Source organism: Emydura macquarii, unplaced genomic scaffold, assembly GCF_026122565.2.
Source record: "Emydura macquarii macquarii isolate MOO-44397 ecotype Brisbane River unplaced genomic scaffold, CSIRO-AGI_Emac_v2 contig_1027, whole genome shotgun sequence".
Taxonomy (NCBI): domain Eukaryota; kingdom Metazoa; phylum Chordata; order Testudines; family Chelidae; genus Emydura; species Emydura macquarii.
Window position 1 is genome coordinate 12,969,184 of NW_027131164.1, and position 26,547 is coordinate 12,995,730.

The 26,547-nt window shown below is 45.8% G+C and overlaps 1 protein-coding gene across 3 annotated transcripts; it reads left to right on the forward strand.

Annotated features, from left to right (window-relative positions):
* Positions 1–2,166: 2,166 nt before the first annotated feature.
* On the forward strand, positions 2,167–25,665 carry CYS1 (cystin 1). 3 transcript variants are annotated; one of them, XM_067544775.1, is made up of 5 exons: positions 2,167–2,268; positions 3,178–3,262; positions 3,896–4,694; positions 15,950–16,002; positions 24,213–25,665. In XM_067544775.1, exons 3-5 carry the CDS (start codon positions 4,329–4,331, stop codon positions 24,316–24,318), a joined length of 525 nt encoding a protein of 174 aa, XP_067400876.1. In that variant the 5' UTR covers positions 2,167–2,268; positions 3,178–3,262; positions 3,896–4,328; the 3' UTR covers positions 24,319–25,665. The 3 variants fall into 3 exon arrangements, with proteins under 3 accessions (XP_067400876.1, XP_067400878.1, XP_067400877.1); XM_067544777.1 differs by having other exon boundaries at positions 15,950–15,998; positions 24,213–24,342; XM_067544776.1 differs by lacking the exons at positions 2,167–2,268; positions 3,178–3,262 and having other exon boundaries at positions 3,653–4,694.
* The last annotated feature ends 882 nt before the right edge of the window (positions 25,666–26,547 follow it).

The window sequence follows — 26,547 nt, forward strand, 5'->3', positions numbered from 1 at the left end:
ACCATGTTAGAGCGTACACCCTCTTACTTCCCTTCCCTGGTACATAGGGGGAGGGAAAATCTTGCCCTTGAAAGATATTTTAATTTGAATGATACCTAGTGGTTTGTCAACCAATTGCTCAAACATTACATTCCCAGCAGCAAAGAATGAAATGAGAACTTCGGGAAATCCATGGCTAGAGGATATACAATTACATATTTTGGTCTTTCCTGGGTCCTCATTCTCAAATGGGTCTGTGTAAAATGGGCATTTATGCAAATGTATTTTTGGTCTCCTTTGTTCTAGAATACGGCCACTTCAGCCCCAGACTGAGAATTGTCTGCATTTCACACCAGTCCATCTTCATAGTACAGAACTTGGAAAACTCCACTGTGTTTACCAGGCTGTGGAGGATGCAGGGTGGTGGTAAGTAATCCAATGGCAAGTAGTGAGAATGCCTTTTGTTGCAACTTACTTGGGAACAAATGTCCAACTGTCCTCTCCTTTGAACTGTGACATCCCAGTAGAACTTCTACATAGTTTATGAACAAATACACTATAGCACTGCAGTGGAAAACAAAAGAGTCTGTTGACTTCTGAGTTCATAACGCTTCAGGGAGACACAGCGAAGAAAAGTTTACTCAGATGTGATCTGGTTTGCTCACACATGCCATTTTGCATACACCTTGGGACCCACTTCCAGTGAAATCACTTTTTTCCCCCATAGACCTTGGCTATGGGCTACATCCTTCAATCTTTACTTGAGCAAAACTCTCATGTGAATCAATGGACACTTGGACAGTGAGAGATCTGTAGGATTTGGCCACATAAATAGAGGTCTGTTTTCTACAGCATTATAATTTGTACATTGACCCAAGTTGGATCTTTCATTCTACTTCTACATTCTTAATAGAGATTTTATCAATGAAGATTTGCTATATTAGAGTTCATTGTGTTTGATCTCATATGTAATTTCCATTAAAGTCATTTGGAGCTTCAGGAGCATAAAGACTGTAGACATAAATCCAATTTAATTATAAGAAAGTTTAGTATTAGGTTTAGCTATTCCATTATTGAATTTTCTTCTCTGTTTATGTTCTCTGCTACACCAGCACACATTCCAGATTGCATTGCTTTCTATTTATACCAGTGGTTCTCAATCTGAGGCCCAATCATCATACAGCTGCAGCCCATGTGACATCCTCAGCATCATACTGGTAGTATTGAATGCAGCCCACGTAAACATTGTGGGCTACATATGCGGCCCACAGTGGTTAATAGGTTGAGAACCACTGATTTAGATTGATCTTCCTTACTCAATTCTCTCTCATATTAGAGTCTATATCGGGGGTGAGGCCACTAAAAATACTAGAGAAAACTAATCTGAAGTTTTCAGTAACTAAGCATCTACATGATTATAAAAGATACCCTATACAGCAAGGCATCAAATCATGCATGTTGCTGATATTGCTTGGATGTTTATGTTTGTGTTATGAAGTTTATGTTTGGTTATATGTCTTGTCTGATTAGACTGTAAACTCTTTAGGGCAAGGACCATTTTTTATTCTGTATTTGTAAAGTACTCAACACAATGGATCTCTAATCCTGATTGGGAATGGTAGGTGCTACTGGAATAATAACAACATGTGGAATTTTTCTCTTTCAATAATGAATGTTACTTAGTGGTTTCTGATAACAGGATTTTGCTGAGGGTAAAGCTGTTTCACGACAACAGTTTTCCTGAAAGTTCCACTATCAGACTTTCTTAAATGGTATTTGTGAACTCCACTTTGGTTTTGTGAATGCCATTTTTATTGTAACCTTCACTCTGTCCTTCGCTTTGTATTGTAACCTTGATGTTGGATTAAGACATCCAGTCTGTGTTGAAAATCTGGCTGATTCTAAACACTGTTCTGATCATGGTGGGTTGTGGTACACTTCAGAACTAACACTGAGAGAGCTATCATGGACTATCAACATTGAATGGCTCTTCGCTACTGAAGAAAAGAGTTTTCTACTGCTATGACACTGACTTTAAATGACTCTCTACATACACAGAAGCTGATTGGGGGGAAAGTGGGGTTGGAGCCTGAAATTCCCCCAGCTGAAGCACATGGGTAAAAAAGGGACAATATTTTAAAAGGTGAGTGCATCTCTGAGAAAGGGATCAGACTATTACCACATGCAAGAAGATCAGACTAAAGAGAGAGAAGGCAGAAAGGACTGCCTAGCCCCAAGACACTGACCCAACCCAGGACTCACAGGAGGAGTGAGATCAATCTAAGCAGGGTGAGTTGAGAATTTTGCTGTTTTTCAAAGATTCTGTAACTTGCTCGTGTGTTTTATTAAGAGTAAAGTGTGGTTAAGAAAGTCCTTTGCTAAGTCTGTGTTCCTTTGCTTACCTGCCATGTTGGCTCTGAAGGGTTTAACTAGAAAAAAAAGAGTTCCCAGAGTCAGGTGATCACTGGGAGGAAACATGTCTAATTAATTGGGAGCTCAGAAGGGCTGGGGCATTGGTCTAGAGCAGCGTTTCTCAATTAAATTTCCCCGTGGAACCCTTTAGGCTCCGCAGGGAAATTACACTCATACTCGATACCCTCCGCTGAAAAATCCAGGACATCTTCCCTTTTTCGGCGGCGCGGAGAACAGCTGCTCTCGGCGGGGCGCAATGTCATTTTCTCGCGGAACCCTAACAGTGTTCCCGCAGAACTCCAGGGTTCCACGGAACACCAGTTGAGAAACACTGGTCTAGAGGATAGAGGTAACTGAACTGTGGGATCCCACTGCCCTAAAAGCATGTCAAACATGGGGTGTGCTCCTGGGAGTTAGGGTGACCAGATTCCCAATTTTATAGGGACAGTCCTGATTTCTGGAGCTTTGTCTTATATAGGAGTCTATTATCCTCCCCCTCCCGCCCCCCGTCCCAATTTTTCATACTTGCTATCTGGCCACCCTACTGGGAGTATACCTAAAAGACCCAGAACTGGGAACCGTACCAATCACTACCCCGAGAGTGAGAGGCTTAAAAGCATGTGGGGCAGGATTTGGGTCCATTTATTATAGACTGGTGTCCATCCAGAAGAGAGGACAGAGCCAAATTGTAACAGGATTAGAGTTTTCTATAGTGTAAGCTATTTTTGATACCAGTTCAGGGGAGCTGCTACTGAAAGCCATTTTCCGTAATGTTCAATTTCTTAGGGCAGACCAGGCTTAAGAAGAATTTGTATGACTAGCCTGTACACTACACATCTGAAGCTACAGAACAACCACATGAAGCCAAAGTGTGAGTTTTTGGCTACATCTCATACATCTGGGACATCACAGCACATAATAAAAAAGGAGACAATATTAAGCAACATATTGTCCTCTTGAGAAATGTGAATCAATGCCTATTTTGATTTGTAATTTATACTATGTTCTTTTTATGCGTTACTGTGTGGTTTTATTTTCTCAGCCTGTTTGGCTTTGTGGTAACTATCTGATTCACATTTCAGTGCAGTTCAGGGCAGTTTCGAAAGAGCACAGTCCTTTCCTACAGTCCAAAATCCATAATTATTCTGCAATTAATCCAACCAGGAGGCCCTGGTTAATTTCAAGAGTCCAAAACTGTTATGTAAGTAGCTTGATTGTTGTCCAGCCCTTAAAGGGACTGAATTTGAAAGCATGAGAGAGGATGAAAACATTTTGCTGAGGGAAGAGCGAAAGGAAAAGGGCTGTGTTTCTCTGGACTAAACTGAAGTTTGAATCGACAGCTTTTGCTTTGAGTTCTTCTCTCGTTTCACTTCACAGTGCAGGCTCACAAAAAAAACCACCCCATGTTTATTTGTCATGGTTTCCAGCGACTAGACCCAAAACCAGATTGAAGTTGTGAGCACTGCTTTGTGGTATTTCCTTTTTCGAAGATTTTTTTTTCCAGGCTGTTTTTGAACTGGCGCCATGTTCACACGCACTGACAGTCGCAGCCAGGTTACACCCAGTTGGTTCCTTTCCTCGAGGGTAAATTCTTGGGATTCGCAAACTTCCAAGCAGCCGGCTGCGGGGAGGGCAGATTTCCCTCCCCGCTGCCCTTGTGCTCACTGGCTGCCGCCGGGCTGGACCTTCCCCAGGACGCTTCCCTTTCAGGCAAGTGTTTTTCTTTGATCCCGCCAGGCAAACTAGGGGGAGGCGGGGAAGGGAGCAAGGGGATCCGGGAGCAGCCTCTCCTGCCCCAGCAGCAGCAGCAGCCGGGATGCTCCGAGCCTAGGCAGCAGCCGGGCTCTGGAATCCCCGCCGGGCGAGTCACCCCGTTAAGAAGCTCCGAGCCCGCCAGCACCCCGCGCCCCGGGGGCGGCAGCAGCAGCAGCAGCGGCATGGGCAGCGGCAGCAGCCGGAGGAAGCGGAGCTGCAGCCCCGGCGCGGATCGCCCCGGCCGGCGGGGCAGGAGCAGCAGCGCCCCCCGCGGGCCGGGCGAGGAGACCAGGGCGCCCGCCGCCACCGAGCTACCCGACAGCAGCCTGCGGCGGCCGCGGCCGGGCGGAGAGGCGGAGGACTCGGACTGGGAGCTGCTGGAGGAGGTGCTGGCTGAGTGCGAGGAGCCGGGCGCGCTGCCCCCCTTGGTCCCGGGCCCGCCCGCCTGGGGGCTCGCCGGGGACTCCTGGCCTGGGCACGAGCGGGGGTCAAGGGCGGCCGCAGCAGGGAGCGGCCCGGGCAGCGGTGCCGCCGGCACGGACCAGCCGGTAAGTGACAGTCCCTCTCTCACCGCAGGGCGGCGGCAGGGGAGTGAGAGCGAGCTGCAGGCAGCAGACGGAGGAGAGGCGGGGGCCCATCGCCCTGACATCAAGCCGGCCACGGGCCCAGCCACCCCTTCCCCCGGGGCCCATCGCCCTGGCATCCAGCCGGCCACGGGCCCAGCCACCCCTTCCCCCGGGGCCCATCGCCCTGGCCTCGAGCCAGCCTGTCCCCTTGAAGCCCAGCCCGCCCGTTCCCCCCAGGGCCATGGCCCTGGGATCCAGCCAGCCCAGACCTTTGGGGGCCCATGGGACCCATCCCCTGGAGCCCCACTGCCTGGGGATCCAGCCAGGCCAGCCTCCTGGTTCCTCATCTCACCCATCCCACCCCAGGGCCCCTCTGGCCCAGCCAGCCCCCCACTCCTCCCCAGGATTCCCCTCTACCCCCTTGCTCCAGGGTCTCCTCCCCCTAGGATCCAGGTAGCCCATTCCCCCAGGCCCCCATTTTACTCCTCATCACCTGGGGGCTCCATTGCCTGGGTTCACAACCAGCCCATTCCCCTCAGATCCCATCTAACCCCCATCACGAGGCCCCAAGTTTGAGGATCCAGCGAGCCTGCCCTACTCTGTCCCCAGCACCACCTCTGACCCAAGAACCCAGAAACCCATGCCCCCAGAATCCCATCTAACCCCATGCCCAGGGAGCCAACTAACCTATCCCACGGCTCTCCATCTAACCCTTCACCTGGGGATCTGGCCAACCTGACCCCCTATTTAATCCCTCTGGGCATCCCAGTTAGTCCACCCCTTCGGAAGGGGTGTCCCAACCAGCCCAGTTCCCTGGGTTCAATACAGAAGTGGTTCTTATGTCTGGTGATTTTGGTAGCTTTCAGCATCCCAGTTATAGCCCCTAGGCCCCCATGCATTTTAAGTGTTTACACCCTTCACCTACTCTTGTCTATCAGCTAAACTTGGATAGTTCTCTTTCCCTTGCCGGTTCTAGTTCTCTTTCCCTTGCCGGTTCTAGTTCTCTTTCCCTTGCCGGTTCTCTACTTAGACCCTGTGTACTTTAGAAAGGTCTGTCATTGTAATATCAATTGATGTAGCCATTGATTTGCCAAGCGATATCATATTCAGTTCTTTTTATCTTTCCTGACAAATCATTCCCTGCAGCCCTTTTATCATTTCTGTTGCTTGCTTTTCCCTGAATTTCTTCTCTCTTTTAGAGGAAGTATAGTCGTGAAAGGGTCATACCAGTCTGAGTTTTCTGTGCTCCATTAAAGGTTTTTTCCTCCTTCAATTAATTCCTTGTAAAAGTATCCCAGCGTCGTGAAATAAAGCATAAAGCACGGCTCACATTTTTTCCTTTGTTCAGTCATGTAAGCAATAATTTAAAAATCTGAACATATATATATAAAAAATACATTTTAATGTTTGCCAGTCCACTGTAATAACAATGGTACAATCTGAAGAAAACAAAAACAAAAAAATCTCAGTCTCTTTACAGCAACTATTGAATTTTCTTGGGAACAGAGCTGAAATTAACACGGCTTTCTTCCTATCTAACAAACACAACATTAACTTCAACTTCTGTATCACCTTATATGATGCCAAGGGCACCAGCATCTGTGACTGATGTCAGCACAGCTCGAGGAACAGTGATCTGTTAGTTAGATGCTGCTGCAGGAGGGACTACAAAACGTGTGGGAATAAACTGATAGATTAAAAAATATTTAGAATTCAGAGGACTTTCCTCATCAGATGCCTAACAACTTTTTAGGTTAGGCTAAATTGAAACTTAAAACCCTGAAAGTCTCACTAAGATTATATTTGTATTTCCATTGTAAAACTCTATTTTGCCAAGGGATAATGATAGCTTTGATATAAAATTCCTTACTCTGTTAGGAAACTTGTCAGGAATCAGCATGGGCACAATATTTTTTTAAAAGCCTCAAAGAGCCTTATTTCGACATCATGAGTTTTGGAAGTGGAAAAAACAGAAGTTTTGTGGTTTTGTATGCTCTCCTTTCTTCTATAACTCACACTCAGTTTTAAAATTAAGGCTTGATTCTATAACCCTTACTCACATAAGTAATTCTCACTCATGAGCAATCCCACTAACTTCACTAGTTAATCTTTACTCATGTGAAGATTAAAGGGTAAGGCTCTACATTTTTGTTCCAGCATGTGCACTCAAATATTGGTGGTGGTGTTTAAAAATAAGACAGCTATGTTGAAATTGGCTGTTTTATGTAGGGTTATTTTTAAGTCACTATATTTTTTAATATTCTGTAAATTCTTATTAATAACAGTGTTACTTTTTTTATAAAAATAAACCAAGAGACAGTTAAATTGTAAGAGTGGGTATTAGTAAAATGCTGAACTGACAAATCAATAAAGGTCCAGGAAATTAGGAATTAAGGCTGAAGCACACACACATCTTAATTCATCTAATTGGGGCTAGGTAGACACAACACATACTATGTGACATGTGATACCATGCGCTATTTTGAACCTTTTACAAGCTTTTGCTGAAACTCCTTGCACAATTTACTTATCAAAACACAGTAGCTTTCTGCCCTCCCCAACTCACTTTTGCCAGTACTCCTCTCCTCCAGAGATATACTCAAGCAAGGGATATTCTAAAGGTATTAGTTATTCACCTAATATATCTTTTTTGTATCTTTTCTATGATTTCTGATATCCAGCTCAAGTGGGTATTCATGTCAGTTGGATATTTCGCGTGAATGTTAGTGAAGAATATTGACATCTACACCATCATCATTAGGCTTCAGAGTTAGAACCACACCGTGATGAATCAGGGTCAGTTTACACCGCTCAAAGCAGTAGTTTCAGGTTAACTCCCTACAGACTCAGTATAGGCTGGATTCTGATCCTCCGACTCATGATGAGACCTGTATGACAATGACATCGTGAGGAGTGAGGTGGTACTCAGGGTACGAGAGGATGGCACAGTCCTAAGACAGGGCTGCACTGGTTCCAAATGAATATTTTTCAGTTACAGCATATATTCTGCAGACAGTGAGGAGCCACCAGAAATGCCCCAGTGGGTTGGAAGCACCCCTGGGCAGAGGCTTGTGCACCATTGACTTAAACTAGTGGGGAGCCTAGGATACAACATGGTCAGCTACCATGACTTCAAAGGTATCAGCCTATGTCTACTCAGGTGGAAAGAAGGGTTTTCAATTAACTCAAATGAGCTCAGACAATTGACAAAAGCACCCTTCCTCTCTCTGCTTCCCTTTGCCCCCCCAGTCATTTGAAGAAAAAACAATTACAAGGGCTTTGCAAAGAGAATTACTCACAGGTTAGGTCCGGGTTTGGGTTTTTTTTGCCTTTCCAACCTGGAGTCTATCCTGTTGTTGATAGTTTTGTACCCATTCTGTAGTACTGTAGAATCTGAGGAAACAGTGGCCCAGTAAAAGGACCTGTATGGCCCATATCAAAGGTATTTAGGTGCCTAACTCCCAAATATTTGCCTAAATACTTTTGAAGATCTGGGCCTAGTTCCTCAGGGCCCAAGAAATCAGATAGCCAGAAAGAAAAGCAAGTGAAACCCCACAAAATATAAAATACAATTGATTATTTGACTGACGAGCACTCCGTTAATCGTGTGAACTGCAAAGCCCCCCCTCTCCTTTGCCAGCCATACAAGAAGTCTCTGGAAAGGATTACCATGGCTGGTTGCCTCTTGACTGCTTGCCTAGGAACACTGTACATGCACCACTGGCTCCTCATCAGAGGTTTTGAGTGTAACTTCTCCTGATCTTGTTGGTTACTCACCTGTTGGTTGGTTCTTTCTATCAAGTGTTGGGAACTTCTGAATCTTGACTTGCTTGAGGTAAACCAAACCGTAGCAGGAACAGGGTGATGGGGAGGAAGAGGGATGCTAGTCACAGACAGTGAAAGGTGGAGAGGGTGTGGTGTGGGGGCAGCTAGACAAAGCAAGTGGGAATGAGTAATGAAGAAGAAGGATGAGAAGATGGCACAACGGAGAGGAAAAAAATAAAGTCAAATGCAACAATGAACATCCTACGAGCAAATTCTGTCCTAAGGGAGCCCAGTGGGTAAATAGAAGATAGGTCAGAATTTGGGTTAGGTAAGTGGAGAGGAGAGAGTTCAGCCAGAGAAGAGAGGCTGGCCACAAGAAAAACTTGACTACTAAGTATCAGTGTCTTGGATTTACCTTGGGAGAGGCATAACTTCCATCAGTGGGTGTTTGAGCATTGATTCATTCTGTCATCGACTGGAAAGTTGGCAATACTAACTTTGCTCCAGGCAGGCCGGGGACAAGGGGGAGGGAAGAGAGACACACTGGAATTTTAAAAGAAGTGTTATCAAATCCTAATGCCAGCTTCAAAAAATATTCAGTTATACAGATGGGGAAAGTGAGGCCAGCAGCAGAATTTGGAATAGATCCCTAATCTCCGGATTCTTATTCTTTTGGGACCCCGGACCACTCTGACAGCATCAATCATTCCTTTTTAAACATCCATTTAATTTCAGCCACCCACTCACCTCTCTAAAGAGACAGATCACTCTTGTTTTTCTGTATTACTTTTCTTTGCTCAGCTCAAAAAGAATATTTGTGGTTTTACAAAAGTTGCCGTAGTACAGTACATGGTGGCAGCTCTCTATGGAAACCAGAAAGGACTGTGATGCCATGGCCTCATTCATCACGCTCCTGGCTTCCTAACATGCAAAAATGTGGAGGCAACATTTTTTTAATAGCTTTCTGTGCAGTGTTATAGCACCTTCTTAATAGAGACATAAAATAATTATATTATAGCTGTGCATATGGGATGGTATAGCTAATGATAGTATACAGTGCATAGTAGTCATAGTCCAATGAATTGTAATGTACTTTTAAAATCTAATTTGGTCAGAAAGGTAGTGCATGCTTTTTACATCCAGATAAGTGCCCTTTCAACAGATTTGTGTGGAACAGTGTCACCTTGTGGTTAGTTAGCTGAACCATGCTTATTTGTTGTTTTGTATGGATGGTCCAAAGAGACATTGTTGCATTGCATGCGTGTGTGCACAAAACACAAATGCCACCTTTTATAAGATTATACCAAGATACTTTTACATTGGCACTAAATAATGTTCCTTTTCTTGTTGAAATACTTTCTTTAAAAAGTGGAAATAAACAATGTCTTTCATTCAACACTATTAAATGTAGTTTTCAACATTTAAAAATTACAGTTAGTGGTAAAAAGTGCCCTCAGGTCAAGTCACTCATTCCATATCCAAAAGACTAAAAACATACTGTAAGGAACAATCCTGCATTGGCAGGGAGATGAACTAGATGACCTAATATATAGATTTTTTTCCAGCTCTAACATCTGTGATCCTATGAACTCCTAGCTACAGCTGGGGGAATGATCGGATGGAAAATCCAAATGAATTCAGATTTTTCAAGTTGTGCAACTCCCCAAGTTAATTTCCAAGGTTGGATCTTGATGATCCCAAACTAAATGTTTCACTTTGCTTGCGTGTGGATCACAAACCACTAATTTTAAACACAAGTTTCCAGTTTGGCCAATGAACGAACAAACTGTTAGTTGTGTTGTAATCTTAACTAAAAATAGTGCTCCTTTCAAAGAGCTAAGGTCATCCCAGCACAGCTGTGCTGCATTCACACTCTCACAACTGAGCAGAATGGTCAGCAGGATGCCGAGGTGTTTTTTCCACCAACATCACTTTTTGGTCTTTACAAAGAGTTTGCTTCACTTAGTTGTTTCTAAGCTGAAAACAATTGCTGATCTAAAGCAAAAAAAAATGGAGGGTGGGAAGGAGGAGGTGTAAATTGTTTGAGATCTGGAATTTTTTCTGGTAGAGGAAGGATTCTCTAGGAGCGCCCCACATTCTTCATTTCCTGAGCGAAGATCGCTCAGTAACTCTCAGTAACACTCCTGGGTTGGCCAGAGGATGCCGCTGCAGACTGGTGAGAGGTGCCCCTTCCCAGGGCTTGAGTGCTGTACCTATTGCCTGAGATCCCCTTCCACAGTGTCACAGCCTGGTTACGTATTAGGTCAAATTCAGCGCTACAGTAACTATTCTGACTTCAGTGGAATTGCACTGCAGGGATGAATCTGACCTACTGAGTTGTAATGATTTGTATCCAAGCAAAACTCAGCACCATGTGCCAACGCTTTCTTCCCAACCTGGAAATGGGATGGAAAGAAAACAAGAAGGAGATTATGGGTTGGCTGAGAGCTGCATCATGAGATGCTGACTTGATTTAACTTTTCACTTCACCATTAACAGGAGAGGTGCCAAACAAGCCAGTGCTTATGCATTTAGCTGCAGGATAGGGACCCACTGGTGTTCAAGCATTGTGCTTCACGTTAACCCACAGAAAACATTAACGTAAATGACATGTTGCATGTGCACCAGACACAATTACAACTAGCATGAGCACTCCTGGGCGGGGTTAGATTTCATTCTGTGTCTAGTCCATGCCATATTCATTGTGACATCTCATGCTGTACGACCTGAACTGCTGCTAAAATAGTTTCCTCCTGTCACTCCGACCATGTCATTTTGCCCAGCTGGGATAAACTGAGAGCAGACAAAAGCAAGGGCAGCTGTGGACTATACTTTACCTTCCTCTCTTTTCAGTTCTCCTAACTTTTCTTGAGGCAGTAGATTGCAGATCAGTAAGTACCTACATACACCAATACACATTTCTCTTGGGAAACAAGTGCTGGCGCTGCTGCTGCAGAAAGATCCTTACAGAAGGTAGGAGCTAATTTTGCACGGTGAAGCAGTTTTTACTAACCAGAGACATTCACCCAGTCCTGATGACTAATTAATTCTCCCTTCCACCCACGTAACACGTACATTTCACAGTGTGGAGGATTAGCCGCAGGGGGAAAAAAATCTGTTGTATAATTTAAACACACCCTTAAAACATCCAGCATCCTCCTGCCTCAGAAAAGGGTCGGAAGCTGAGAACATTGGCTACATTCTCTCGGAGCTAAGAGCAGAAGCAAATGCCCCTAGAAGTGTATATTCCCATTCAGTGCTCATGATTAATACCGTCATTGGAATGAAGTGCTCATAGCAGCTTTACCATTGGGGGCAAGATTCATCCCTGCCTGTGCAAGGAGCTGCACTTTCTCTGTACACCCAAGGGAGGGATTCAGCCTGAGAGAGAGCAAGCTGTGTTTGCAGTACTGCCCTCTCACAGGGATTACTGCAGGGGATGTCAGCTTTCTGTGCTGTTGTGGGGTCACAGGACCCTTCTGCTCCCCATCCCTGAACAGTGCTACCAGTGCTATTCTGGTCCTCTGTAGTGGAGGGGATGATGTGATGTGAAGTGCCCCCTTGGCAGACTGCGGCCCTACACCTGGAGTTCAGTGGGAGGCTCTGGCCCTTTGTCTTTAAGAAATTCCTGTATGCTAAGATGGTGTGTTCCACAGGCAGCAGAGACAGGAAGGGCCACTCCGGTTCTCTACTCTTTGAGACACAGCTTCCTGTCAGACTGCTCCTTACACCACTCCCACTAGAACCTCATCCCTTTGCAGATTCATGGGGGGGAGTCGGTTTCTCTTTTCCTCCATAAAATGTATAGATGGTGCCAAAGTACCAGAGCACATTCTCAATTTCCCCCACACAACCCCCGCTGATGGGCCTTTCGCTGGCCCAAACGACGACTTCGAGTCAGTCTTCTCAGGTCAAACAGAACATTGCAAAAGAAAAAACAAAATGTTTAACCTTCCTGGTGGCCTGTGTGAAAGAAGCTGATTTTTAAAGGTCTTCAGGCATTTAGCTGATCTTTAGGCACCTAAAGTCCTTTCAACATCTGGCCTCTGGTTGCTAATGAGTCAGTGTCCCCATCACCAGTTGCCTGCCTTGTAAACAGTTGTAACAAAGAGGCCAAGGATTTGCAAGGGCACAGGTACCAGACATCCGTCCCAGCCTGTGAGGTGGTAATTACTCAGAACTTGTCTACACACGCTTTTTGGACTAGTGTAGCTAAATCAGTATAAAAACAGTTGTAGTAAAATCAGTGTAACCACTTAGCATGGGACATGAAGCTACACCCATATGGACCCATTTCTAGCACTGTAATTGCCTCCATGCAAGGGGGTTGCACATATCTAACTGAATTGGGTTTGAGATCAATTTAATTAACTTGGTGCCAAACAGCACATAGAGCAATCCTTACTGTACAGGGGCTGGGATTAAACAGGTGACTAAGGTTACGTATGACTACACAGCAATCATGGCATGCGAGTGCAGCTCAAAGAGACATCATGCGAGCTCGCGTTAACCTAGCTAGCTTGGCACCAGAGTCCGTGCTTCAGCATGGGTTAGCCCCAGGAGATGGCGTAAATCCCCAGGCTTCTGGGCAGGTTGGTACAGCCCATACTTCTGTAGCGTCACTGTTCACTTACCCATGCCAGCTAGCTGTATCGACACTACAAGCGCTACAGTGGCACGGTGGAGACATTTACTGCAGCAACGGAAAGGCTGTTCTGTGGCTGTAGTAACTGCACCCCTTTGAGAGGTGGGAGCTAGGTCGCTGGAAGAATTCCTCTGGCTGCTTCTACAGAGGGGGTGTCGCCATAACTGTGTCGCACAAGGCAGGACATTTTTTACAGCCCTGAGTGATGTAGCTAGGTCAACCTGAAGTTTTAGGTGTAGACCAGGCCTAAAGCTAGCTCACGAAGGTCTACACCCTGTGATTGCAATGTAGCATAGGCAGCAGAGATAATAGGCTTGCCCAAACAACCACCACCCCACTCCGCCCCAGGCCACACTCCCATGTGGCCCGCTCCCCCAAGACTTCTCCCCCACCTGCTGCTCACGCCTCTTTGCCCTCTCCCTCTAGAGCGGCAGGTAGGAAGGGGCGGACCGGCATGAGCCAAGCAAGAGCGGGACCTAAGGGGAGGGGCAGGGCTACGGTCCAAGCACCAGTGCCCCCCTGCTCAGCCTCCCCAAAGTCAGGAATCATGTGCCACCCATGCAGTGTAGCCACACCCGAAGACGTGTGAGGTTCTGCACCCCATTAAGTAATCTCGCAAGGTATCTAGACCTGAAAACGCCAAGCCCAGCTGAATCACAGGGTGTGACCTGGATGGGACCGGACAGTCTCATTTTTGCAAGGAAATCCTTTTCTCTTTCCTTCTCTGGAGACAACGCTACTTTCCATTTTCCTGCAAAGGCAATGAAAGCCAGGGCCAAAGCCTGCTCACCTTATGCAGGTTTGTCCATTTAACATTAACTGGACCCTTCCCATGAATCAGGATAACTCAGGGGAGTCAGGGTCTGCAGATTCAGGACCATCATTTAAAAAAAAATTAAATTAAAAATTAAAATTGACCTGGCAGGGTGTGAGTGTTATTGGAAACCGCCCTCCTGTGAGAGCAAAGAGACAGCAGGAATTGGGAGAAGAAAGACGAAAAGGAAAATACTCACTATTGTTCTCAATAGCATGTCGCTGCTGGCGAGGCTGCTGAATTTTCATTTTATTAAAAATCAGTGTCTTTGGGCCTAAACAAACCCCCAGAGCTGATCATGTCTGAGTTTTAACTACATCCAGATTTGGCTGGTCTCTAACTCTGCTTCGGTAAACTCTGTGATTCAAACACTTTCGAATTCTGGAAACTTTCAGATCCAGATCCAAACTTCGGGCCTTGGTGTTGTATTTCCAAGATCTGTGCATGGATAGTAGGGCCCTTCTGCAAAAGAGTGGAGACTTAGAACGTGGTGTGGCAGCATTTTCCTGGACCCCCCAGAGATCTGCCCAGGATAAAGAGCAGGTAGTATGCAGGATGGGGTAGGACCAAGAAGGGTATTCATTGTCCAACTTGCCAGCCCTTCAGAGATTCCCCAGAAGGATGATACTGCCCTGTATTTCAGTGCCCACTCTCTGCTCCCATGGTGAGGATCCCCCTTAAAGGAAGGGCTCAAGGAGTAGCTGCCAGTACTGACAGCCCTATGCATTGAAATGACAACAACAGAGAACATGGGAGGGTCACTAGAAATACAGACAGCTCAGAGGTACAAGGCCTTTGCTTGGATGGTTTTGCCTCTCCCAGAATCCAATCCATGCAGTGTCGGAGGCTGGCTGGCCCCACAGCTTGTTCCCTACACCGCAGGAGAGCAAACGCTGCCCCCTGGCCCTGACAGAACAAGTGGGAGGGAGCCTTGCAGAGATTTCCTCCCCTTTGTCCTCTCTTGTAGGTTTCCTGTGGAGGGCAGGGCTCCAGTCCCTCTGTAATTAAAGAAAAGATGAACTGAGAATAGGGAATTCTGTCACACCCATTTCTTTTCTTTTTTCCACTGAAAACATGACCATTCAAAGTAGCTTCCTGCAATCACAGCAGTGAACACTCTGTAACAGTAAATCTGCATAGCCAGTAACACTTAAAAATGGAAGCGCTTCTTTCAAAGTAAAACTGAGGAGTGAAACGATCAGTCTGACAGCAGCACTGGAGAGCGTGTTCTCCTGTGCTATTCATGGATTGCTCGGTTCCACTCTGCTCTCTGTTCTTTCTGGGTAGTAACACCCCCAAAGTGTCCACTAGCCAGAGCTGGAAAATAATGAGGAAAAGAATATTTGTAAGTGGGATTTCCCCTCTCTTGTATCCACTGCCCTTTTAAATTGCTTTTCATGAACATTTGTGTAAGCCAAGTTTCATCCTTTGACAGACAATGAATTTTGGGCCTTGAGGCAAGATTTCCAAGGATCACACCTTAAGTCAGATCTCAGTGTGACAGCTGGTGCCAGCAAGGGGCACAACGATACCAATTGTAACTACAAGTGCCATTTGTAGGAGCGATGCACGGTTTGTACATGGTGAGAAGTGCTTCTCCTCCGGGACGTTTTCTGACTAGTCAGCTGAGAAGAATCAGGGCAGTTTTCTTTTAACTTCTCTTTAATCACATCACCTCCCTGTGTCTCAATGTACCCATCTTTGAAATGGGCATTATAATGTTCACCTGCCTCGTAGGGAAATTAGGAGGCTTAATTAGTTAATGTTAAATGATTTCAGATCCCCAGATCAAAGACACTCAGGCTCTTTGGATGCTGAAGATGACCTAGTGAGGCATTTGTAACAAAAAGACCACAGGCCTGTTTCTCACACATTGGGCACCTTTACTGCCCATTGAGCTTGTGTGGAGTGTTAAGGCCGGGGCAACGTGGCTCTTCCCATGCAAAGGTAGCTAAATAGTTGCACTAGTTTTATTGCAAATATGACAACACTGCTCCATTTATTGTTTTCAAGGCCTCCTTAACAAGATGCACCCAGGACCCAGAGAACAACCACTTCGCCAGTGAGTAAGTAGCATGTCGCTATTAGGTTTGGCAGAAAGGTGCATTTTCCTTTCACGTTACATCTTCAGCACCAGGTTGTGTCAGCAGCAAATCTCATGACTAGCACATACTGCACGTCTCAGGGTGGAGAAGGCCCCTTCCTTTTCTGTAACCTGCCACGCGGCTCCCCCTCACTGCTGTGCCCCAGTGCTCCCCAACGGAGATGACGTGTAACTCTTGATGGTGGGGGGACACAATTTAAAGGTTCGGGAGGGGGGCACTTGACCACCCCCTCCTCGCCTACCCTGCATCGCCTCTGAGGAGCGGCAGCAGAGCCAGGAGCACTAGGGCAGTGGCGAGCGAGCGCCTCAGAGAGCGTCTCATGGCAGCTGGGCTCTGTGGGCAGGAGCTAGCTCCAGGGGTGGCGCCAGGATCCTTCAGGGTAGCAGCAAGAGCCCGTCAGGGGTGCAGCATGGAGCTGTGCTGCCCACCCTCCCTGGGGAGCACCCGGCTGTTCAGAGGTGGCCCGGCTCGGGAAGCAGGGCAGGGAGGGCTGCCAGGCAGCCAGCCAGCACCAACCTCCCACAGCACAGAGAGCCAGGAGCCCGAGTGGGCCGGGCAGCTCCCACCAGCTCCCGATCCATCAGCTCCTGGTAGGAAGCAATGGTTTTCAAACTGTTTGAAAACATCTGTGCTGAATGGAAGGCAGAAAACTGGGGGGGAAGTGACCCCCATGTGCCTCCCCTCCCCTCCCAAGTAGCTCAGGCCCAGCAGTGCCCCACAGCTGAAGGGGCGAGGATCTCAGAGTCAGGGAGTTTAAGGCCAGAAGGGACACCACATCACCTAGTCTGATTGCCTGTAAAACACAGGCCGCCGCCACCACCACCCAACAACTAAAATGAGACCAAAGCATTACAGCCCACAGGAGACTCGACTGTTCGTTGGGTCTCTGCCACAGACATGGAACGGGATGGAATGTGGTGCAACAGTGTGCAAGGCCCTGCAATGGAAACCTCTGGAGGGACGACCTGAGGTGGGAGTACAGGTTGTAATGGGGGCAGGTGGAAGGCAGCACAGATCAGCAGGGAAAGAAGACTATTGCTGCACATCACCTATATTACACAGACAAAGAGCTCCTGTGCCGTGCATCTCTGGAGGTCTGCACAAAAGAGGAGTGGCGTCAGAAGAAATTCCACCCACACGCTCCTCTGCACCCAGGGGCCATGTTCCCTTAGGAGAACCAGGCTTCAGCTGGAGCACAGCACTGAGTTTCAATCCTGAACAGTCTGGGGTACAGAGGAAGGGAGATGGGTAGTGTGGGTTTTGGAAGGTCCTCATCCTTATGGCAGCAAGCCATTGGACCTCCCAGCAGGTATGCAGGGCCCTGGGGAGGAAGCGTGGCCTAGGGTGTAGTGCAGTAGACTGGGGCACAGGAGATGTGTTCGATTCCTGGCTCTCTCACAGGCTTCCTGTGTAATTAGAGCAAGTCACTTAATCTTCCCTCTGTAAAGCAGGGATAATGCTACTGTACTTCATAGATACCACAAATGACTGAGTGTGAGGAGCTCTGAGACAGCAATGACAAGGACCACATCAGTATCTGTCTAGAACAGGCTACAGAGAGCTGTGGGCTAGGTCCACAGAACACAGGGTTGCTGTGAGTAGATGTGCACCATGGGGACATTGCTACGTGCACCAGTGGAGTCACAGCGGGGCAAACTGCAGTGGCTCAGCTCTGTTGGGTCGATGAGGTTTTGAGATAACGGCACTCCGGTGAGCTGAGCTACCCCGTCCTCTTCATGTTGCAGGGAGATTCCTTCTTTTTTGTTTCACAGTCACACAGAGAAGACACAGAACTTTTTGGCCCAATCAACCTCTTCCAAGAGTTTGGGAAGGCTGGTTGGATTAAAATGGGGCGTGTTTTCATTAGCAGTAAAGGAAAAGAAAATCTGAAATAATATTTCCAGTAGCAAGAGCAATGGATCCCAGACTGCTCCCCTATAACTGCCTACAGGGAGAAGTACTGGGAACAGTAAGATGTGTGTGTTAAAGAGGCACAGATGAAACTGAAAGACCTAAAATGTCACCTCCTTATGCCAGACGGTGACTTCTGGATTTTAAGCAGCCTTGTCCCTCCAGAAGGAGGTGTAGATCAGTGTGAATGAAAATCCTGGCCCTCAGGCTGAGTAACCTACTAACTATAGACATCACTGATGGATGTGACGAGAGCACACTTGTCGGTGACCCTGCCCGCTCCCTACTTTGGTAGAGAATTGAAATTGACAAGAATCTTGCTCAGAAAGCAGGATTCTTATCAGTTTCAGTCCCCTGACAGCTGACAAGAAGGGAGGGCAGTGGTTAGGCAGAATGGCCATACAGGCAAGCGCTTACAATGAAAACCTCTTCTGATATTTTCCAGCCCCCTCATGCACCATGATTTGGTTATTCTGCTTTGTCCGAGAAAGCCTGCTGAGCCTTTTGGTGAGTTTGATCATGCCAAAGAGTGCGTCAAAAGATTCCCAGGATGAACATAACTGCTGTAGGCTTTGGCTAATCCACACCCCATCCTGAGCCTCTGTGAAAACTTGCTTATCTCAGCATCTTTGAAATGCAAAGGAAATAATTGAGATGCTAATATAGAGAGTGGTTCACCAGTAGAAAATTCATACTCTCAAAGGAAAGTCTGGAAAATACTTGGGTAAAGAATGATAATTTGGAAGGACATCTGGATAAAAGAGAAAGCAGGCTGGAGCCAGCTAACCTGAAGAAGCAGAACCTTAATCTCATTTACAGTGAGGCCACTTTGCTCTGCCAGTTTCAAGAGGACTTAAAATGGCAATAAATATAAATTTACTCCCTCTTTACACTGTGTAAATTGACTTCAATGTAAATGAGAATCAAGACTGTAGTCTTTAGCATCAAGAACTCTACTGTGAGAGCATCTATTAAACTAATTGTTCTGTTATACAGAATTTCAGTTTTTGGGACAAAAATCAAGCCAGCTAAGTAATATTGAGTTCCTGGTGTTGTCTCGTCTGTCACTGGATCAGATTCTGTGCTGTCACACTGGTATAAATCAACGTTTGTGGAGTTATTCTGGATTTACATTGGTGTGCCCAAGAGCAGAATCAGCCCCATGTGGATCTATTCAGGTCTATCGCTGATTGAGCCAGTCACTGAAGAAATAAGAAAATCCAGTAAAACAAGGAAGAATGAAAAGAAGAAACAAATGTCAAGAAAAGTGGAAAAGCTAAAAAAGAAAATGCAGCCTCATTTGCTGTATCCTGGCATGGACAGCACTTCCACGAAGAAAGACACTCCACTTTGGCTGCTGTCCTGCATCAGTCTGTACCCATAACCCCAAAAGTGGGGAGATGAGAGCCATCCAGCTAGAGGCACATCCACAAAATAATGAAGGGCTGTATAAGAACTTGTAGCCCTGGAGGCTTGGTTTGGAATAGGATAATCACAGCTGCTTAGCATTTTGGCAAAAATCAAAGATACCCAGATGTATAGAAACTTTTCCCTTAACCTGTGTATTAGCTCATTTTAACATTAGCTTTAATCAACATTTTTAAATCAGTTCAGTATTTCAGAGACCCTCTGTTAGGCACTGGTGACCTAGCTGCAGCAGGATGGACTGGATGACCCAATATGTCTTTTCCTTTTCAAATTACTATGATCTTTTGCCTGCTCCTGAAGTTTATATTTCTAATACAGTGTTTAAGTAAGGCATTGATTTGGTCTTGATTTATCAGTCATATTTGCTTTAAGAAGGAGCTTTAGTGATTTATTCTTTACTTTCCCATCCTCAGAAAAAGGATTAATCGGTCTTAAAAAAAAACACCAACCATGTTTCAGTACCAGCTTCCCTACTAAGTCTTCTCTGCTGTGACCATCAACTCCCCACTGGACTGTGGCAAGGGTCACAAAACAGGCGGTGACCCTAGTAAAACAGGGCTTCCTTAGATCTGACAGCACAAAACAGAATCAGACGTTAAAGAAGGAAAAGACTTAGTAGACCCTCTAGTGCATCCCTGTGCCAGTGCAGGATTTCCCCTGTTGTATATTGCCCAGTGTCTCTCTCAAGCAAAGGGACTCCCCCCATTTTGCTTGTGGGAGATTAATTCACAGCCTAATGCATCTTGAGGACAGGACATTTTCCTTGTATTTAGTTTAAATTGTATCTAATTTACTGTTTATCCATAATTGTTCTCCCTCCTTGGACTTAACACCCTTAAAATATATGTAATCTGCTCCCCAGTTCCCCTTCCTCAGTTAAATTAAACATTTGCTTCTTTTTAGTTTCTCTCTCGGTCAGTCAGTCCACTCGGCCCCCTGCTCGGGGGCTGTTGCTGTTCTCCAAACTGTTCATATTTTTCTAATAATGAGGTGACTAGAAATGAGCACAGTGTTCCTGGTGGAGTTGCATTAGCCTTTTTATGATGCCTTGCTACAGTGCAAGCTCCTGTTTTATGTGCTGTACACTATTGGCCCTTTTCCCTTCTGTATTATTGCTTTCCAGGTTTCTCCCTGTCACTGAATAGCAGTGTTCTGAGTTCTTTTCCCCCACGTTATTTTCCAAGTCAATGGAGCCAGCGGCCATGCGTACGTTATGCACAGTGCATACCATTGGCAGGGGTGCCCATTGGGGGGGACAGAGCTCCCTGGGGGGAGGGTGAAAAGGGGACAGTTTGTCCGAGGATGTCCGTTTGACAGGGCCCCCCCAGAGTGAATGGCCTTGTGACCTGGCCAGGTTGTGATGGAAGGCTGCTGGGCCAAGTTTCAGCGAGCGGCTCCTGCCGGGCCAAAGCTGAGCGGTGCTGTGACCCCAATCGCCAGGTCACAATGCCTGGAGCGGTGAGCTGGGCCCAGCCCCACGGGACAGGAGCTGAGCCACTGCGGAGGGGCGAGTGCCATTGTATGTATCAGGTGAAAAATTTCTGGGGCTGCCCCGTTCCAAGCCAGGAGGTATATCAGTTAAACAGAGTAGGCTGAGCTCAGACAGTGCCTGGAAGCAGTTGCAATTCCCTGATCCTCAGTTACCTGCGCGCCCCCTCCCCCGGTAAATTAGAGCAGATGGGGGCCTACTTTAACTGCTGCATCACTAGTTATAGCAATGCAGGATCAGGGGCATAGTAGAGCTCTGCTTCAGCAGACCCAGTCCCACTCATGCCCCACCCCCAACATTTCCCTGATATACCCCATCTCTTGCTTAATGCTAGGGCTGCTGGCTGTTATTACTGAAGCTGCCAGCTTTCTCCCAGCAGAGAGTTCTCCTATGCAAGGGGCATTCTCTACCAGCTATTGCTGGTTGTTTTAAGCAGCACAAACTGGCCTTAGCAGACCAGCAAATTCAGACATTTAGAGTAGAGTAATTTCTGAGGAACCATATTCCATTTCTGCAGGACGGTAGGTTTCATCCCTATTAAATTCTACAGAACATTTCCATGACGGTTGCAGGAAGAAAATAAAGGCTTATGGGGCTGTTTGATTTTTCCAGCCATTGTCCTAGCCCATCATTATGCTCCACCCTGTTCATTCATTCACTGCTGGCATGTATGATTGTTTAAGAAGAAAACAGTTGACAGCTGGTGTCAGCGGATATATTTTGCAGTAAGTTGGGTTTTTAATTTAGAGAGCTTCTCTCATCCTAAAGGTCACTGTGAAGACTAAGACATCAGGAATAATTAGGAGGAGAGAGTTATATAAACACTAATGGAAACAATTCAGCTTTTGTAGATTTCCAAGTGGAATCTTGGTAATTTTGCCAGGGGCTGGGTTTCTTATCCGTCATTCAACATTCATGTAAAACTAGCAGAGGGCCTGTCAAGTGACGGGATATAATCAATAAATCATGTGCCAGTTGTGGGTTTAAGTCGTATTTCTACATTTCCCTTTCCTGACTATTACAAAGTATTTGTGCCCTGTATGCTGATTTTAAGTGTTAGTCCCATCGCTTATTTACTGTATGAAAAAAATCAAATGATTTCCCCTGTCAGAAGAAGAAAATTGACTGAAGGAATCAACAAAAGACTCCACTTGCTGCAAATAGAACGTGTGGATGAAGAAACTGTGAAAAGTAAATGAATGACCTGTCTGCCATGCCAGTTGACCAGTTTGAAAAAATAAAGCCGTTGTTGACATCTGCAGCTCATGACATTTACACAGCCAGATCAGCTCAGTAGGACATTTTTTTCAAATGGACAACTAGGCGAATGAGAATTTTTTGCATTAGAAGGATTGAAGTAAAATCAGTGGAATAGGGTGGGTCAAATTGCTCCAAGGTAACTATTGTAGGATTCTGCTCATGCACCTTTCAGAGACACCGTGAATACATTATTTAGCGAAGAACTCTGTCTACCAGTGAAAGCTATTAATTTACAAAAACACTGAATCGGTAGACGTTTCTGTTAGAGAAGAGTTCTCAGGGATACTCACTTGCAGTTCCAATTCCATGTGTTCTACGCACCTCTTCCCGTGCAGCATGTGAACCACCCACATGGTTTCCTCTGGCAAACATACCCTCGGTTATCCTCTCCAAAAGATGCTGTCGGTCTCTGCAATACATTCATCCCTGCTTTTACACCATTGACTTAGGCCTAGTCTACACTGGCAGCAAAATTTGGCAGCAATCGATGGGAGATACGCAAGCTACGTAGAGTAGCTTGCGCATCTTCCGTTGACTTCCTAACTTCTACATAGCGCAGCGTCCCTACTATGCTACGCCGGCGGGAAATGCCCTCCCATCTACGCAGTGTTAATCTTCTTGCGGAGGTGGATTAATGCCGTCGACTTCCGGATTGATTGAGCGGGTCTCCATTGCCGCTCAATCGATCCCAAAGAATCGATCCGGCAGCACAGACAGTGCCGCCGTGAGTGAAGACATACCCTTAGACTTACCAGCAGTCCTGCATGCGTAAACATATAGACGGTAGGTAGCAAGTCCCATGTGCTGGGATGTAGTTGGAGCCAGGCTAGTTGATATGAAAATCTCTCTACGTAGGTACCAAATACACAGGATATGAAGAAATCAGCTCTTTCCTGCTTGTTTTTCCTCCATCTTTGGACAAAACACCAAAAAACAAACCCACTAGAGGTCTATGAGAGAGGGCTACAAAAACCCAAGTTTCACAGAACAAAACACAGGGCCCAGCAGAATCTCAGCTGCAGTTATTGTCAGAATTGGGAACTCTGGAAGATTTTTGTTCAACAAACCTCTAGGGTAAAATGATTTAACCCCCAAGAAACAACAAAGTCTTTGTTGGTTTAATCCACTTTGTCATCTCTTGTGGATTAAACCATTTTACCCCAGTAGTGACATTCATGGGCAGCACAGCACTCTGGTGGAAGCGTGAGGCCAGTACTCAAATAAAGAGGGCCCGGAGGAAGAAGTTGTTTCTGCCATGCTGCATGTAGTCCTAGGCTCAGCCCCACACAGACACACCCTCATACTAGGGACACAGGAATTGTGCTCCTGAATCACTGGGGTAACTCTACATGGAGTATTTAGGGAGACAGTTACTTAAGTATTTAATAATGGTTATGCTGTTAAATATGAGCAAGATGGAGCTTTTTCTTTAGGGCCAAAGCTGGCCCTGTCTCCCCCTATGTTTTCTGTGGGCAAGAGGACACAAGGAGTGCAGGATTGTGAGCACTCAAGAGAACACAAGCCTAGAGGCTCAGGGTCTTTGCCCTCCAGCACTCCACAGCTTCAAGAGAGTATGTGGATCTGCAGCCTGGAGAGGCTCCAAACTGCCTGCCTGACAGGCTGCTGTCTGCTCTGTGGAGTGCTAAAACAGGCCTGCCTGTTAGAGTTAACTGTCTGTGGTAACTTCTGCAAAGTCAAAACTTCTCCAGTCTTCTCCCAGCCCTTCTAGCTCAGGCAGGAAAGGGCAGGATTGGATCCCTGGGATTGTCAGCGTCCATAACATGAACGTTCCATTTCCAATTATACCAACGAAAATCGTTCTGGTTTCTTCTTGGGGCTTGTTTCAGAAATCCCTGTTACCCAACGATCACTAATGAGCATCACATATCTTTCAGGTTGGAAAACTCTGAGGCTTACCATTAGAGAATCCATGCGTCAAGTAAGATGGGTGGGTGTGTTTTGACTTTTGCACACACAAATAATTCGGCTTCTCTTTCCCTCTGTTAAGGATAAGAGGCTTACTATGTATCACAGAGCTTGATTTTCTGTTCCAGTAAAGATACTTTGTTGTCTTATCCTGCAGGTTTCCAGTCAGAAGTAACAAGAAGCCCGAGATGCAATCTACAATATCGTATGATTACTCTGAAGAAGAGCTAATGGCAAGTATTGAACGAGAATACTGCCGCTGACAGCTTACCAGGGCCCGTATGAGCAAGGGAGCCGCCAACAAAATAACCCCACACTCAATGAGATTGTTCTGAAGAAATGGAAAAGAAGAGAATGAAATGAGAGAGAACATGACCACCCAGGAGGCTGGTAGCACCGTAGGACTTTGAAGAAGTCCTCTTTGGCAAGTGCTGAGCAAGAGTACTGATTAATGAAGGAACCCAAACTAACTGGTGACCAAAAGCAATGCGGTGGGGAAAATATAAGATCTTATTACATTCATCTTGTAAATTAATATTTAAAAGCCGGTTTCTAAGTAGTATTTGTGTATGAACACTCAATGGTATTGTAAGGTTGAGGTGTGCCATTTTGGATTAGCGATTTCAGTCTTTAGAGAAGAAGTGCAGCCAATCATCTGACTAAATATTCACGTGGTAGGATATATCCAATATTCACCTTTCCTGCCACTTAGTTATGGATCAAATTCAGACTTACTGTAAGCAGCCTGCAACTCTTTATATCAGGTATGAATTTGCTCCCACGTTGTTTTTTTAATACTCCGCAATACAGAAAAGGGGAGGGAAGGGAATCAATCATTCCAAACTTAGGCTGCAGGAATAAAGAGTTCAAATCCCAGTTCTCTAGGTGGGTGAGCCACCACCACCAAACAATAGGTTTGGGATTTGTTCTGTCTGTGGACGTGACTCTTTTCCTTCTAGCTCCTCTTTTCCAAAGATGCATGGGACTGAAATTGTCAAGAGTCCTGCTTGGAGGACTCAGAAGTATGGAGTGACGTGCACACACAGATCCAATGCCGCATGTGTGCGCCTGTTGGGTCTCCCACTTTGAGATGGGCTTTAACATTATTATAGAGCAGTAGTTCACAAATCAGCACTTCATCATTCGAGTTAGGTATACGTTTACCACTTCTGGCTTACACAAGAATTTTGATTAGTGCTTAATTTAAAATTAAAAACCACCACATTTATCACTAAGGATGAAAAAAGAAAACAAAAACCCTGTAAACCCAGATTCATAAGTTATTTCAGTATGACTGACAGTGAAGCCTTATTCTTTTTATTAAGGTTTCTGTCCTTTTATTGATTAAAAATAAAATGTTGCATAGCTGCTTATTATCAGAAATAGAAAAATAACTTCTTTCTGTCCTCTGATGGAACATAACACAGGTCAGATGAAATCTCAAGGGGAATTATGCAAATTGATGAGGCAAATGCTAATGGGAACAGGGATACACCTTAAGATGTCAAGGTTTGACTTTCCCTTTGTACTTAGAAACAAATATACACCAATTTCAAAAATATCTATATTCCACATAACTCTCAATAAAAGGCAAAAGTAATTGAAAGAGACTGGCAATCAGTCGTCTGTCACGCCAACTGTTTTTTTTCCATGGAGATATCCATTGGGATTTTTAATGGGTTGTCACTGCATATGATTTTTTTCTTCCTAATGAGGCATCTACTTTTAGTTCTTCCTCCAAATTACATAATGAGGAACCCATGGCTATCTCCAGGTTGCCATGTTCTCCTAGCCAATGTGACAGAGCACAGATGTCTATATACTGCTTCATAATCCTCCCCTGCTCAGTGCTTCTTCCACACACTGATAGCCTTTTAATGAATCATCCCAGAATATGAAGATAGTAGAGGCAAAGTACATCTCTGAGAGGCTATGCACAGTTCTAGAAGGATGGAGAGCATCATGCAGATGGCACAAAAACCCAGTCTGGATAAGAAGTAGTGTTCCAAAAGATGTCTGGCTCATGTGCTCAGATGGTGGGTATCATTGTGGTGTGAATCTTGCATGGAGGACAGAAATGTTCCTGTTGGAGGTCTGGTGTGGTACCCAATCAGGCAGAAGTAATACTTAGGGCATGTCTACATGGGGACATTAGTGCACAGTAAGCTGGAAAGTGACTTTAAAGTGCACTAGGTGCTCTGCATTAGCTACTCCACGCTAGCTCACCATGTGGGAACACTGCATACTAAGAGAGCCAAAGTGCATTGTGCTCCTGTGCCCATAGGCACACATTGCACAATACAAGTGCCCACGCAGGGAGCTAGTGAGGAGTAGCTAACGTGGGATGACCACCACCACCACTTTTACGTACACCCTTAATAGGAGGGATGAAAAAAGGAAGGTAGCCTTTCAGAAAGCCATGTAAGTTTATAGCTAGGGCTCCCAGCACGCTGATTCTTGAATAGCTGGGTATACCCAGAAATACCCAGCTG

Coding starts and splice junctions, on each gene's coding strand:
- CYS1 (XM_067544775.1), top strand. CDS start 4,329: ATGGGCAGCGGCAGCAGCCGGAGGAAGCGGAGCTGCAGCCCCGGCGCG. Junction 4,695..15,949: donor CCGCCGGCACGGACCAGCCG/GTAAGTGACAGT, acceptor ATTGTTTTCAAG/GCCTCCTTAACAAGATGCAC. Junction 16,003..24,212: donor AACAACCACTTCGCCAGTGA/GTAAGTAGCATG, acceptor CTTATCCTGCAG/GTTTCCAGTCAGAAGTAACA.